General features: G+C 41.0%; 1 protein-coding gene across 1 annotated transcript in view; it reads left to right on the forward strand.

Moving 5' to 3' along the window:
* ush2a (Usher syndrome 2A (autosomal recessive, mild)) overlaps positions 1 to 14,999 on the forward strand; it is a 117,565-nt gene that overhangs the window by 47,778 nt on the left and 54,788 nt on the right. The window contains exons 42-52 of the mRNA XM_072464874.1: positions 2,486 to 2,645; positions 2,721 to 2,868; positions 5,773 to 5,930; positions 6,674 to 6,821; positions 7,026 to 7,181; positions 8,320 to 8,467; positions 9,258 to 9,400; positions 13,732 to 14,237; positions 14,318 to 14,487; positions 14,557 to 14,723; positions 14,817 to 14,905. Coding sequence (XP_072320975.1) covers positions 2,486 to 2,645; positions 2,721 to 2,868; positions 5,773 to 5,930; positions 6,674 to 6,821; positions 7,026 to 7,181; positions 8,320 to 8,467; positions 9,258 to 9,400; positions 13,732 to 14,237; positions 14,318 to 14,487; positions 14,557 to 14,723; positions 14,817 to 14,905 — 1,993 coding nt within the window. The remainder of the gene's footprint in view (positions 1 to 2,485; positions 2,646 to 2,720; positions 2,869 to 5,772; positions 5,931 to 6,673; positions 6,822 to 7,025; positions 7,182 to 8,319; positions 8,468 to 9,257; positions 9,401 to 13,731; positions 14,238 to 14,317; positions 14,488 to 14,556; positions 14,724 to 14,816; positions 14,906 to 14,999) is intronic.

Consider the following 14,999-nt stretch of genomic DNA (forward strand, 5'->3'; position numbering starts at 1 on the left):
AGAGAAGTTCTATTGGATACCGAGAAACCCGGAAAGATATATATATCTGCGCACGCTGTAGAATTAACATCAGTTTTATTTAGGCGGTGGACCCTTTGTTGATCTGAAGTTTTATCAGTTGTCACTCACTGGTGCGGCGAATAGAGCGGCGGCATGTTGCAGGTCCGGGTTTGATGGAGCCATCAGGACAACATCGTCTGCAAACAGCAGAGATGAGATCCTGTGGTCCCCAAACCGGACAATCTCTGACCCCTGACTGCGCCTAAGGATTTTGACCTTAAAAACTATGAACAGAACCGGTGACAAAGGGCAGCCCTGGCGGAGTCCAACATGCACTGGGAACAGGTCTGACTTACTGCCGGCAATGCAAACACAGCTCCTGCTCCGGTCATACAGGGACCGGACAGCTCTGACTAAGGGCCCAGTACCCCCCAAAGGACACCCCGAGGGACACGGTCGAAAGATCCACAAAGCACATGTGGACTGGTTGGGCAAACTCCCATGAACCCTTAAGCACCCGATGGAGAGTATAGAGATGGTCCAGTGTTCCCCGACCAGGACAAAAACCACTCTGCTCCTCCTGAATCTGAGTTTCGACTATTGGTCAGATTCTTCTCTCCATTACCCCGGAATAGACCTTGCCGGTGAGGCTGAGGAGTGTGATCCCTCTATTAGTCCCTATAGTTGAAACACACCCTCTGCCCCCCCCTTCTTGAACAGAGGGACCACCACCCCAGTCTGCCAGTCCAGAGCCACTGTCCCCAACCGCCACGCGATGTTGCAGAGGCATGTTAGCCAAGATAGTCCTACAACATCCAGAGACTTTGGGTACTCAGGGCAGATCTCATCCACTCCCGGAGCCCTGCCACCAAGGAGTTTACCAACAACATCAGTGATTTAAGCTTGGGTGATGGGCGAATCAGCCTCCAAGTCCTGTCTCTGCTTCCTCTTCGGAAGACGTGACAGTGGGATTAAGGAGGTCCTCAAAGTATTCCTTCCACTGTCCTACGCCATCCCCAGTCAAGGTCAGAAGGTCTCCACCTGCACCATAAACGGTGTTGGTGAAGCACTGAGCCTCCTGAGGCGCCGGACAGTTTGCCAGAATTTCATTGGGGCTGACCAATAGTCCTCTTCCATGGCCTCCCCAAACTCCTCCCAGCCCCGGGTTTTTGCCTTTGCGACAGCACAAGCTGCGGCACTGGCCCGCCGACCTCAGAAGTCTTGGCGGCATCTCTTACTTCCGGTGTCCAACCCGAGGGTTAGGGGTTGCCACCGCGACAAGTACCTGAGTCCTTGCGACCATAGCTCAGGGCAGCTGCATTGAGAATGGAGGTCAAAACATGGTCCACCTGGACTCAACGTCCGTAGCCTCCCCCGGGATCTGGGAGAAGCTTTCCCAGAGGTGTGCGTTGAAGACCCTGCTGACAGAGGGCTCTGCAAGACGTTCCCAACAGACCCTCACAATGCGCTTGGACGTGCCAAGTCTGTCCGGCTTCCTCCAGCGGATCCAGCGGTGTTTGTTATGGACAATCAATAACTGAACACCGCTCGGGTTCAGATCGAGGATGCTGTTCTTTCCAATCACCTCTGTCCATGTGTCACTGTCGTCTACATGTGGGCGTTGAAGTCCCCCAGTAGAACAACAGGGATTCCAAGAAGGCCGTTTATTCTGCACTGCTTTTCGGCCAGTAGGCCAACGCAACAGTGAGAGACCAGTCCCCAACCCGAAGGCGTTGGGACGCGACCCTCACTTGGTTGAACTCCAGGTGATGTGGTCGCCGAGGCCATTGCCTGCTGCCCAGATCTCTCTGCACCAGCCCCTTATGGATCCTCTTGCAGGTGGTGGGTTCATGGGAGGACGGCTACCAGACGCTTGCCATTGAACGCACATCCAAGGCCTGGCTCCAGGATGGGGCCCCGGTAACGCCAATCCAGGCGATTTAACTGGCCTTGATTTTCGACTGTTCATAAGGAGCTTTTGAACCACTGTTGGTCCGACCCATCACCTAGGATCTGTTTGCCGTAGGAGACCCTGACAACATAGCTCCTGGGATCATTCAGGCACTCAAACCCCTCCACCACGTTAAGGTGTCGGTTCAAGGAGGAGCCTTTTGAAACCAATACTCTAAATTGGTGATATTTTTGGCACTACCTTTCTAGCCACCTTCCTCTCTCATACCACAGAGGAATTTCATTCTAAATATAGAAAAGAAGAGCGTCTGACAAGGAAACTCTTCGCAGTAATGGCTTGTGTTTTCTGCCAATGAAAATTCTCATTTGTATGTCTCAAGTATCAAGTATGTATACGTATGATATATATATATATATATATATATATATATATATATATATATATATATATATATATTTATGATACAAGTAAGTATCAAAATGAGTACGGCACACAAACACTAAATGTACATTAGTTAGGCAAATGTAACATAAAATACTAAGTTTTGTTGCATTTATTCTTACATTTCTCCAGGTGGGCCCGTCCGTCTCAGGTGAATGGGGTTCTGGAGCACTATTCCATCTTTGTGTGGTCTGATGATGGACCTATCGTAGTCCACAACAGCACAGACCTTTCTGAAGAGTACACTCTACGAAATCTAACCCCCGGAACTGCATACAATGTCACCGTGGCAGTGAGTCTCCATCTATTCTTATTTGTCACACTCATCTCTGAAGTCTGTGATTGTTGTTCTTTCTGTCCTTTTCAGGCCTGTACGGGTGGTGGATGTACATTGAGCCCTCCCAGCCGTGCTAAGACAGAGGAGAGCACTCCAGAGGATATTCCAGCACCTTTGGTCACTCCTATATCTCCACATGCATTCAACGTGAGCTGGACGCCCCCCAATACTCCAAATGGTAAGACATTATTTACACTGTATGAACAAAATTTAAAAAATTAGGGAAATGCTTTCTTTTTATGATTCATTTATCATCTATTTTCCTAGATTTCATCTGTTTTCGCTTTTTTTGTTTTGGTGTGAGGCTAAAATATGTCAAATTAAAATAGCTAAATTATAAAATAGGATCTTTTCATTAATTCATTCCATTTGGGCCAGAGAGATATTTCCACAGTCATGCCAAAACAATGTGTTGGAATGCAGAAGCGGGACAGTGTACAGAAGTCTGTGAGCGAAGCCAGTGTTTCACCGAGGAGCTTTAAGTGGATGAAAAGTGCTCCCTTTTGACTGAACTGAGAACTGCAGGTGCACAGTCTAAAGGCCCACTCTGAGATGTTTGATAGCACTTCACTCGGTTTTCTTTGAAATACCAAAATACATAACAGCACAATTTGAATTATTAAATATCTTAATTAACGGGATGTTGTATTAAGGTATATTTTGTTGTCTTTATTTTCAAGTGAGAAATCATAAATCATGAAAAATCAAGAGAATGACAAGGCTCTAATTTGGAACATTACATAGTTTAAACGTCAATTTATTGTTCGAAAAATAATAATAATCTGCCGTCTCAACCAGACAATATTTGTACACAAAATGTATGTCAAGTAAGTTATTATATCCACATATTGAACTAACATCAAATACATATTTTTAATTGACTCCTTTTACTAAAGTAAGTATCTTATTGCCTTATCCACCATTACTATAGTATTTTCTTCTTTATTACAAATAAGCACTTCAAGTAACATTATTTGAATCATAAATTATGCTTTACATATTTTAAGTCTTTACAGACAATTGTTCTGTCTACTGACCCTAAATGAATAAAGTCATAAAACCATTCTCTGTCACTTCACAGTCTTAAGCATATGCACAACTCCATGTTATCAGCGTTACTACCATGCTCGTTAAAGTATGTGTAATTCTATAATGTGTCTGTGCCTAATGTGAATTGTGTGTGTTTTACGCCTAATGCCACACGAGTGCATTTCGCGCCATAAACCCTGTGATGTGTGCGCATATTAGCTTGGATAAATTACTTAAAGCCCTTTCTCGTATGATGACAGAAATTTATAACAAGGGATACACTTAATCACAATTACTCTATTATCTCATGCTTAAAACGCTTTAATTTTGTTCCTCAGAAAAAAAAAAATGCTCAATGCCATTTTTTTCATCCGTTCGTTTTCATAAATGGACAGCCACAATGACGATGATGCTGATGGGGTGGTGGGGAGTTAGATTTGTCTCTCCCTCTCTCCGTCTCTCTCCCCCTTCTCCCCAATTCCGCTGGGATTTGTGCGGGATAATCCTCCCGGGGATTAGGTCGGGGCAACATGCAGACAAAGAGGGGAAATAAGCCTGTTATGCATTCGCTGCTTCATTTCCCAACCTGTCTTTATTACAACCTATACTGATACGGGCTTATTCGCACACACAGGCCTGCAGATTCACGCATGCTCACACACGCAGATGATTGGCTACATTAAGAGCTTCCCAGATGTAGTTGCTGTCCAAGGGGGCTTTTGTGTCTTCATTTCCTTGATAGGTGCGTGTATCTGTATCGCGCAATAATAAAACCCACACATGATTAAAGCAGAATAGACCCTCAGTTCTTAGGACTGATCTTTTGAGCCCCTTGTATGCATTTTTATTAAGGAAAGTACATTTGCCATTGCACTGTTTCATTCTTTTATTAGGTGAATGTAATGTAATGTCATTATTGTGCAAGTGTATAGAAGTGTGGGTCTGTGTTCTACGTGTGCATGTGATCATTTAAGTTGGAATCATCCGCCATATGCTCAATGTAGTATAAGAGCATTTATCCTCACAACGCCTATGGTCACATTTGTCATTTCTTTGCCTTTTCATGATATGGCTCAGGAACACTTTAAATTCACTCGGTTATGAGTTGCCTTGTAATCCAGTGACCCTAATTTCACCCTTCCGTCGCGTTTTTAAATTGTAAATCATGTAGACAGAATAACTTTGTTTTGTTTTTTTCAAAATCAAATGAGTGAAAATTATTTTCCATTAATTACTTCCTCCAGTGTATGTTCAGAAAGAGAAAGTCGTTTTTACTATTTCTACTTTAAACTATTAAAATAGTCATAATAACCTGGTTCACCTTACCAGAGGAAGAGGAAACAATCCAGCTTCACCCAAATATCTTTGCGTATTGTAATGGCAGAAAATGGGTCATGTCATGTCATTCTAATGTTGTTTTAGGCCATGACATGTCACGGAATTAATATCTTTGTTGTTCTCCTGTGTGCAGATGGGATAAGAACATGGGGTCCTGATTATACTGAATATCTACTGTCCGGCGCTTCTTAATCATCAATTAATGTGTCAGGACCTGATTCGGTGTGGAAATGGTCTTTGATTAAACCTCTGAAGAGAGAGCTGGAACCATCACAGACGTGATAGTCTGGTCTATCTCTTTTTGAGCTGATTTGGGTTGTGATTATGTTATGTTTGTTACCACCTATAAAAGGTGTACTTTGCAATTGTAAAGTTAGGTAGGGACAGAACGACCTTGTCTTAGGGTGAGAGAGGGTGTTTATCCACTGTGCACGTGAATAAACTTCCACCTTTTGAGAGAGACCGAGAGACTCTGTTTCTCCTTCAAGTTATTGCCTGGTTACTCTTTACTTGATCATTGTTTACAGGAAACTGCCGTAACAGTATCCTTGTCTATTTCACTTTACTCTTTAATTTGTACAACCTTTTTTGTGTACCATAGACTGTACAAAATCAACAGGTGGCAAATTGAGGGTTACAACATACCATGTTACAATATAACAAAGTTTGCATTATCATAAAGATGTTAAAAGGCTTTCTTTACTTTTGTTGACAGGTATCATTACCAGCTATGGTCTTTGGCTGGACGGAGTCCTTATTCTAAACTCGAGTTTGTCTGAGAGGTTTTTTGTGGTGGAGGGACTTTCTCCTTGGAGCCAACATGTTCTCCGCTTACAGGCCTGTACTGCGCGCGGCTGTGGAAAAGGACCTCTGGTTAGTGAGTTACGAATGTACCTGCTTCATAATCAAGTAGTGAACAAAGATTAGCCATTGTTTCAGTGCAATCATTTCAAATTGTGGAGCACGCCTGTGTGTCACTGTATGTCATAAAGGTGATCGATTCACACAGCTCAATAATGAGGGCTGGCGTGGCGACAGTGACATTTGGAAGGAAATGCCACTCTGCAGTCAATGATGTCTCTGACGACAGGCCATATTTTGGGGCACTTTTCCAATACAGATGCCATATTTAGTCAAACAGTCAGACCAGCTGACACAGCAGAACAAGAGTAGAGCAAGGTGGGAGGAGGAGGGGTGAACAGGATGAAGGGGTGAAAAGAGGAGAGGACATGGCACGGATGGGAAATGGAGAGAAATAAAATCCGAAATAGAAGGTGTTTAGGGATTACAGACATTTCTGGGGATAGAACAAATGCTAACAGCAAAGTAGGTCTTGAAATAGAAAGCTGTGACGTAAAACTCTAGGAGCAGAGTGGTCAATTTGTGCTTAAAAAGGGTGGAGGACAATTGACAGTAAGGGTAGTGAAATTCAGTTTCAAACTGGTTCAAGTATTTCGGTTTTGTCAATATACATTGTTCTATTTCCCAAAAAACATGTCAGCTGGAGACTTTTACTTTTTGTATTTCACATGGCTACCTACCAGTGTGTAATATTAAATTGAGCAAGAGTATTAATATGCTTGTGTGTCCTTTCATTCTCTCTTCCTTTTAATCAGACAGAGAAGCATACATTAGAAATGGCCCCAGAGGGCCCCATACTCCTAGAGCTGACCAATCACAGCTCACGATCAGTCCGAGTCCGCTGGACTGCCCCACCAAGACCAAATGGGAATCTTACCTACACACTGTACTACAAAAACAAAGGTAAAACATGCAGTTTTTTCATGGAGAACAAAAAGACATAGGTTTGGTGAAATATAGAAGTATAGATTAAAAATATATATATATAATAATAGATATATATTTAATGAGCGCAATGGCGGAAATACAAACAAAACTTTTATTTTGACATATTTTAATCTTTTTAATCTCATCTTAAATATATGTTTTGAACATGCTTGTTCTTAGATGAAGATCGTGTTGTGGATGGAAATGCAGTGGCGGGAAGCTGGTTAACTGTGACTGACCTGGAGCCCTATTCCAACTACACCCTCTGGATCAGAGGATGCAACAGTCAAGGCTGCGTGCAGAGCCTGCCCTTCAGTATCACAACAGCACCAACAGGTTATTTTCTCAAGACATCATTATCAATTTATATATTTTTTTCTGATTGACCTTTGTGTGTAAAATGATTGAATTATGTTACAAAAGGCCTTAATCGTTAGACCAGGACCACACCGCACCCATATTTCAGTCAGAGAACAATAACAAACACACTTCGAAAAGTTCTACTGTTCAAGTTCAAAACAAAGGCATAAGAAAGTATAAATTTTAAATACCAGACGTTTCCTCTTTCTATCTTTCTTTCTACCTCTGTGCCTCTGGCATCTCTTTAGACTTCTTTAAGGCAAACTGTCTTGATGTGTCCTTGTTGTAAGAAAGAACAGAAAGAAGATAGCCGAGCATGAGACAGAGGAGCAGTGGAGGAGGAGCGCGGAGTGTGAACCGAACATAAAAGTGCATAGTTTAAAACGATTAGTGACACCTCTGATATTGTACCTGCTAACACAGCATGAGAGAGACATAGACTCAGCAGCAGTGTGTGTCTCTGGAGTATATGTTTAATGTGTCCATGTATGTAGTTGTGTGTTACTTTGGTGGTTGTAGATGAAATTGTCGGACATTTAGACATCGATAGAGTCATGACTTGTTTTAACAAACTACTGTTATTCAGAAAAAAACATTGAAAGAGCTGTCGCAGAATGATTTCAAAGGCTTGTTCATGCACATGAGTGTTTGTGACAACTATCTTGGCTTCAAGATGTCTTGTGCAATCAGAAGCTCCTTGTGGTGACCAGAAATGCATGTATTTGATTGGAGGGTCACTTTATACATCGAGGGGCCTGCTCTTATTGCACATAGTCAACTTGTTCACTGCTCCTAGTCTTTGCTTTTTTGATTTGTTGTCCCTTGATCTCATATTTCTTCACATCTTTGTTTTCCCTACAAAGACAGCACTTACTGAATCAAGTCGCTCGTGTCAATTTTCAAACACACAGGATTTCATTACAATGATAAGCAATTATAGTGTGTGGCATTGTGACTGTTTGATAAAAGGTCCTTAATGTGGGGCATTTGTATTTCAGTGTTGCTTTTAGTGTTGCTCTCCTTGCTATAATTAATAACACTTTTCTGGGTATTATATCTATTACCGCTCAATAGATAGTCTTTATGCTTTTTGTGTGTTTTTTCTTCTACTTAGCTCCAGATGGGTTGTCCCCACCACAGTTAGTCATTGCAACCAGTTCAAGTCTGAATTTGTCCTGGTCAGCCCCAGAACGCTCAAATGGACCTGGTCCTCTTCAGTATGGCCTCCAAAAGAAGACATCTTTACAGACGTCTGTGTTACGGTGAGGAGTTGTGTTAAAGCTTTGTTTTACATAGGACATGCAAATAGTGTCTGCTTATTACGGGCTTTAGTTGAATGACAGGCACATGTTTCAGGTACACGGCATATACATGTGAGGTCAAAAAGATTTCACCACACACATACAGACGTGCATACAGTACTTAGGTACACATATAGGACCACATTATGCAGCACTGCTAAAAATGTCACATCAATATGACAGAACATCAGACAACAGAGTGGGAAGTGCGATGGAGAAGCAGGGGGTAGAGTCAAAAAGACAAAAAAATCAAAGTGGTAGGAAAAGGAGGAAGAGAGAGGCAGAGGAAATGTGATAGAAAAGAGAGCTAGAAGGTGTGCATCTGATATGTATTCATTACATGCTCCCTGACAACAAATTGCAATTTAATCCAAGAAGAGGAGGCTCTCATTCTGCGGTAATAAATAAATGACTAGCTACATGTATTATATATCAGACAGCCATGCCCTCCTCCTCTCTGGCTTTGGAAATCTCATTGTTCTCTGATTTATTCATTCATTCATCCCTTCTATCCATCTAATGCTAAATGGTCAACGGTCCTTCATTTATGACAATATTCTTTTATTTTGTCCTAGATTCCTTTGTATGATAACATGACAAAGGAGCATGTGTGAAACAAAAGCTTATTTAAAAAAAATCATGGAAATAACATATATGATTAAAACAAGACTAAAACATACCATTCACCAAAATAATATAAGCATGGACTGAAATTTAATGTTAACTGTGTTAATTATTTTATTTTTTTTAGACTGTTGGAAAATGCCACAGACACCTTTACCTTTTATGTGGACGACCTGAGACCTTACAGAGAGTATGTTTTTCGAGTGACTGTGTCACATCTTCACGGACAGACCTCTGGACCCTGGACAACTTTTCATACGGCAGAAGACAGTAAGTAGCTTCGCACATTAGCATGTAATGTGTCTTACTCAATCAGGAACCAAATCTACAAACAGGTCAGCACCTGCTTATAAGTTTGCTTTTAATGGGAAATAATGATTGGTAAAATGTTAATTAGTAGTATTTAACAAGACATAACAGATTTGCAATGAATTGGTGAATTCAAACATCGTAAGGTGCGTCAGTATGTGAGTGACCTAGCCAGTGTCATTGTGGGCTAATTGGTATAATAGAATCATATTAGCCAATGGAACAGCCTCCTCAGTACTAAGTTATAAATTAATTAGTACCACACTATTATCACATACATTATCATTAAGCAGTTCAGATTTGCATACATTGGAGTCACTGACATATATTTGTGTTGTGTCTATGTACAACATACATAAACACAAACATGTCTTACTTTATACTCTTCTGGAAATTTAGGACACATTTTATTATCTCTCTTTTAAAGTCACATTACCAAAACAACAAATCCAGACAACTGCTCTTCAAGAATTATATTTTGTGTAATAATATTTTGATACATTCTATAATTTACTAGGTATTTTAATGCATTCTATAGTTTCCAAAACTCAAAACTCACTAATTGTTATTTAGAACATCAAGTTGAAGCCTTTTAAATGTTCAGTGTCTTTGCTGATATTTCTTTTCTAGTTTGTAGATTGGTTCCAATGTGACTTTTATTTTTCATTTATTATTGGAGCACATGCACAACATGCATGAAACATAGCTATTCACCGGGATTGTGAAATCATTAAGGAAATAATATAAAAGGTAGTAGATGGGACCTCAATATATGCACCTCAATATATAAAGTCTATGTGCAGAGCCACAAGATTTTATGAAGAAGCGATCCAAAGCAATGACAGGAGAACATTCAAGTAGACTGGATTTTCCTTACATTGATCTATAATTTGTCACCATAAAACCTGTCCACTTGTCATCACTGCTGTGACAGGGAGCACTGCATTCTTCTCCTAATCCCCATGCCTACTAAAAATGACAATTTTAGGAAGCATTTTAGACATGTCATTCAATATGATCTTAGGTGCACGAAGGTCAGTGGTAAGGTTGTAATATTTATGGATTTGTGACAACATCAATGCAAACATTAGCACAGTGTATTGCAGTATTTGTATCTAAAATGTTAAAAATCATGTCATATCTGTACCAAATTAACCTCTTTTGATAAAATCACAAAGTAAAGACTGAAGTGTGGAATATAAAAGATAAAAAGATGGACAAATGAGAATGCTAGAAGAATTATTGAACAGTAAGAGGGAGCGAGACTAGCATACTCCTTTTCTTTTTATATTTCAATTAATGTTTTATATCCATCCTCTTAATGTAACTTGGTGCCTATGAATTTGTGCGGCTGTAGAACAGATGGACAGCTCCTGTGAACATAAACTCTAGCAGTGTTGGACAGCTCCCTTTCCTCTGTCGACTCCCATGTTAACACCCACTAAGTGATCTGAGAGCCGGCCCGTCGCTGGAGTTTCAAACGTGTGTGTATACGTGATGCAGGACCTTATAGGAGCACAAAAAGAGTTTGTGCCATAGAGAGAATGTTAGGCCTGTCTGTGTAGCTTCATACTTAATCAAGGCAACATTTAAGTCTAAGAACTAAAATCCTCTTTTTCAGCTTTTGTCTTCAGTGTGGCTTTCTCCATATCAGGTTGGACTGGCCCAAAGAGAACACTGAGTTGTGCCTCTTTGACTCAACAATCATTGTAGAAACATACTTTTTGTTAGAATTAACTTATTATTTTACAGTGTTGGGCAATTAATCGAGATTCACTCTCATAGACTCATGTCTAATCATAAATTATATGCTTGTTTTTTTTAATCAAAAGGTTCATCAAACCTTTGTCTCTAAAAACAGTCTGGGGCAGAATTTGGACTTTGGAGAAAGAAATGTGGCAAATTTTTGTGTTAAATTTAAAGTAAGTATTGTTTAGGTTCATAAAATCAATACTGAAAGCCATTCTGATTTTGTTTTTGAAAAGACAAAATATGATAGAACCAAGAATCAAGATCAATCAATATGAGGGGGAAAAAATCTAGATTCTTTTTTTACCATATTGTTCAGCCCTACTCCTTCATATCTAATGACATGCCTGTTATACTTCTTTTATGTATATTCCATTTTACTTGAAACTTAAAGTCAGATACTATTTTCTGTAGCTTTTTCTGTCTTAGTAAAATCCTCTTCCTCAGTCATCTTCCTCCTGTTTTCAAACAGTGCACATAATGCAATACTGGAACAATACTTTTTTTCCTTCTTGCATGACATTTTAAACCGTGTCATAAGCATCTTGATGTCAGTAAAGCTCTGCATTTGTCCTCATAAAGACTTACAGAAGCCTCGACTCACCTTCAGAGGCCAAGTATGCCACATACGTACAGGCTAAAAGAGACACCCTTCATTGTATTTTTACATATATACACACTGATCTACACACAAATCTACTTGCTCAGACACTAGATGACATGCATACACACATGCACTATTCTTCTTCCAATGCCCTCCAGGTCCTTGTCACTTGATTGTGTTATTACTATGCTAACCAAATCCTTATAAATGTGATTTAAGGCTTGGTGGGTTGCACTCATGGTTTAGACCCCTGCTACTGTGTTTTCCTGAAAAGGCAGGGAACAAGGGCAAAGCAGTGTACAGGGAGTGGTGAAAAGATGGATGTTCAGGGCCTAGAATAGACAAGGATACAGCCGAATCAGGAAAGTAGCGGTGAGTAACAAGGGATAGTGCTTAAATGTGGGTTTGCCACATGTCCCCTGGATGCTCGGTAATGCTTCAGTAAAAAATGAAAAAAGGGAAACATCACCTGCATGTTAAATGAAAATTTCAATTGAAAAACTTAACAGCCCTTCAAATTGCAGAATTTTACACGCGCCAGTAAAGGTTAAATAACACTCAACACTTAGAGAGAGAGGTGGTCTGGGGGAGGGAGGACAAAGGAATGAGAGAATGAGTGGTAACAACAAGGCCTGTTTAGACTGGACAGGGTGAATTCAAAGCAAAAGGTTTGAAAATATATTCAAATATATATAATATGATGATACACACACACACACGCACGCACGCACACACACACACACACACACACACACACACACACACACACACACACACACAAATGTAGTTTTAGTTGACAGATCCAGTTGAGAAAAGTCATGATGCTATAGTCACAAAAAGCAAGAAACCTCAAAAACACATAAGTATGACATGTTCAGACAGGGGCATATACAGACAGATTATTCCTGGGGTTCAGTGGACCTTTGGTGGTAATTGAATCAGTGTGAGTGCTGAGTAGAGCTGGCATAAAAACCTGTTAACCCAAAAGGTCAACTCTGTGAATTGTTTATTTAGCAGGGCGACTGGAGAAGAGATGTAAAAAAGACAAGAACAGAGTACATCCAAAATTCAGTAAAAATGAGAAAGAATGGCCCAGTCAAATCTGAGGCTCTGGCACTTGTGTTCTGTAAAATGGACCAAGCTTTACATCCACACGCCACAGGTGTGTTTATATTTGCATGTGAAGTGCCTATGGCCATGTCTGTTTACTGCCCGTTTGTATAAAAAAAAACATTGTAGAGTCAGTTCCATAAAATGATAAACTATAAACTAAGTAATATGTTACCTCTTTTCAGGTCTGGCAAACTTATGGGGTGTCAAACATTGCTATGTCAATTATTTTACTACTACTTGGGGATTATCTGCAACTAAGACTCTTAATGAGCGCCTTATGTAAATCTTGTTTGACACACGCATTTACGTAACTTGCTTGCACACTTCTTTCATGTACAACCGGCTGCTAGTCGTCTTTTAGTCTCTCACTCCGACTGACTCTTAACGCACACACACACACTTTGCCATCTGGGAAAGCCGTTAGCGGTTAGCGGTAGCACTTAGCGACGCAGCACGCTCCCTCAGTCCGCTCAGTCACCTTGATCTGCTTGCCCTTCACACAGAACCATTACCTCTATACGGCAGCACTGTGGGCGCGAGCGGGCACGTGTGCATGAGTAAGGCAAAAGTGAGTGTCTATGCATTTGGACATGTTCTATGCCTGTGTGTGTGTTCATTATGGAGTGGTTCAGCTGGATGTAAATGCAGGCAGAGGAGGGCGGAGGGGGCATTACCTTTAAATGAGCTTCCATACAGAGGCTCGGCTTGTGTGGCTTCTTCCCCGCGCTTGTGTCAGAGAGGAATATCTGAAGTATGTGCCACAGATTTTGAAGGTTCGGTTTAAACAGAAATACATCAATGCTTTGTCTTTTGCGCTTCTTTCCAGAACCGGGGCCAGTCAACACACCAACTGTCCAAGACCTTCATTCTCGGAGTGCTGTACTTACATGGACCGCACCCTCAGAACCAAATGGAATCCTCAGAAATTATACTCTTTACCTTTATATCAGTCTAGACACTGAGTTAGATACTATTTCAAAGGTTCTGGTTCCAAGCATCACATCCCCAGCAACTGAAACATACAGCACGTGGAGTGAAAGCCCTAAACCAAGATTACAACCTACAACATCAGACTTGAACACCGAGGTATCATCACCCATCACAGCCCATTTAGGTTCCAGTCCAGGGATCCTAATGTCTAACATGACTGAGAAAAGCAATACCAGCCTGGTCCCTGGTTTGCTGTCTTTCAGATTCACTAACTCTTCTTCACATTCTAACTTTGTTCAGTCGCTTTATGCAAATTCCTCTGTCATAATGGTTACTGTTGCTGGGAACACGACTAGCTACACTGTGGAAGGCCTTGTACCATACACAACCTATAAACAACAGGTAGACAATCTATTCCACATTCCAACAAATGTAGAGATGTAGCACAATAAATGCCCCGGCTGTATTCTGTCTTTGTATAGGTTGAAGCATGCACTATTGTGGGGTGCACATTATCTGGGGTTTCTTCAAGTTTCCGCACTCTCCCTGCACCTGCGGAAGGTGTTCCTGCACCTCATGTGTTCTCAACTACACCCACCTCTGTTCTCTTGTCCTGGGGGGCACCAGAGAAGAGGAACGGCCCTCTGGAACGGTAAGTATTTAAGTACTTTCTAGACCTTAGTTCCACTTCTGTTTTTGACCATTGTGTTTCTTCACATAGCTGGATGATAGAAAGGAGAGTTGCTGGCACCAATCAAATTTCCACTGTTGAACGTCTCTCCCCAAACCCTCCTCCGCTTTCTTTTCTGGACTCTTCATCGGCTCTCAGTCCATGGACGAGCTATGAATATCGGCTGGTTCTTCAAAACCAGGCGGGCCGAGCAACAGGTCGGTCATATTATGTTTATGTTTTTGAATAAACAAAATATGTTTATTTTTGTGTTATTAGACCAATGATCACATTTTCTCTTTACTTTGTAGGTCCTTGGGTCAATGTGACAACTCGACCGTCTCGGCCTGCTGGTCTAAGCCCACCAAGAGTTTTGGTTTTAGGACCAGAGTCACTTCAGGTACTAAATACCTCATGAGCTTGTCTTAAATGTTCAATTTGTCACCTGTTAAGTATTTTGTGAAGTACTGCATATTGCCCATCACACAGTTTGA

The sequence above is a fragment of the Eucyclogobius newberryi genome, unplaced genomic scaffold (genome assembly GCF_026437365.1).
Source record: "Eucyclogobius newberryi isolate DKJ021-1_F unplaced genomic scaffold, fEucNew1.0.hap1 SCAF_5, whole genome shotgun sequence".
Classification (NCBI taxonomy): domain Eukaryota; kingdom Metazoa; phylum Chordata; class Actinopteri; order Gobiiformes; family Gobiidae; genus Eucyclogobius; species Eucyclogobius newberryi.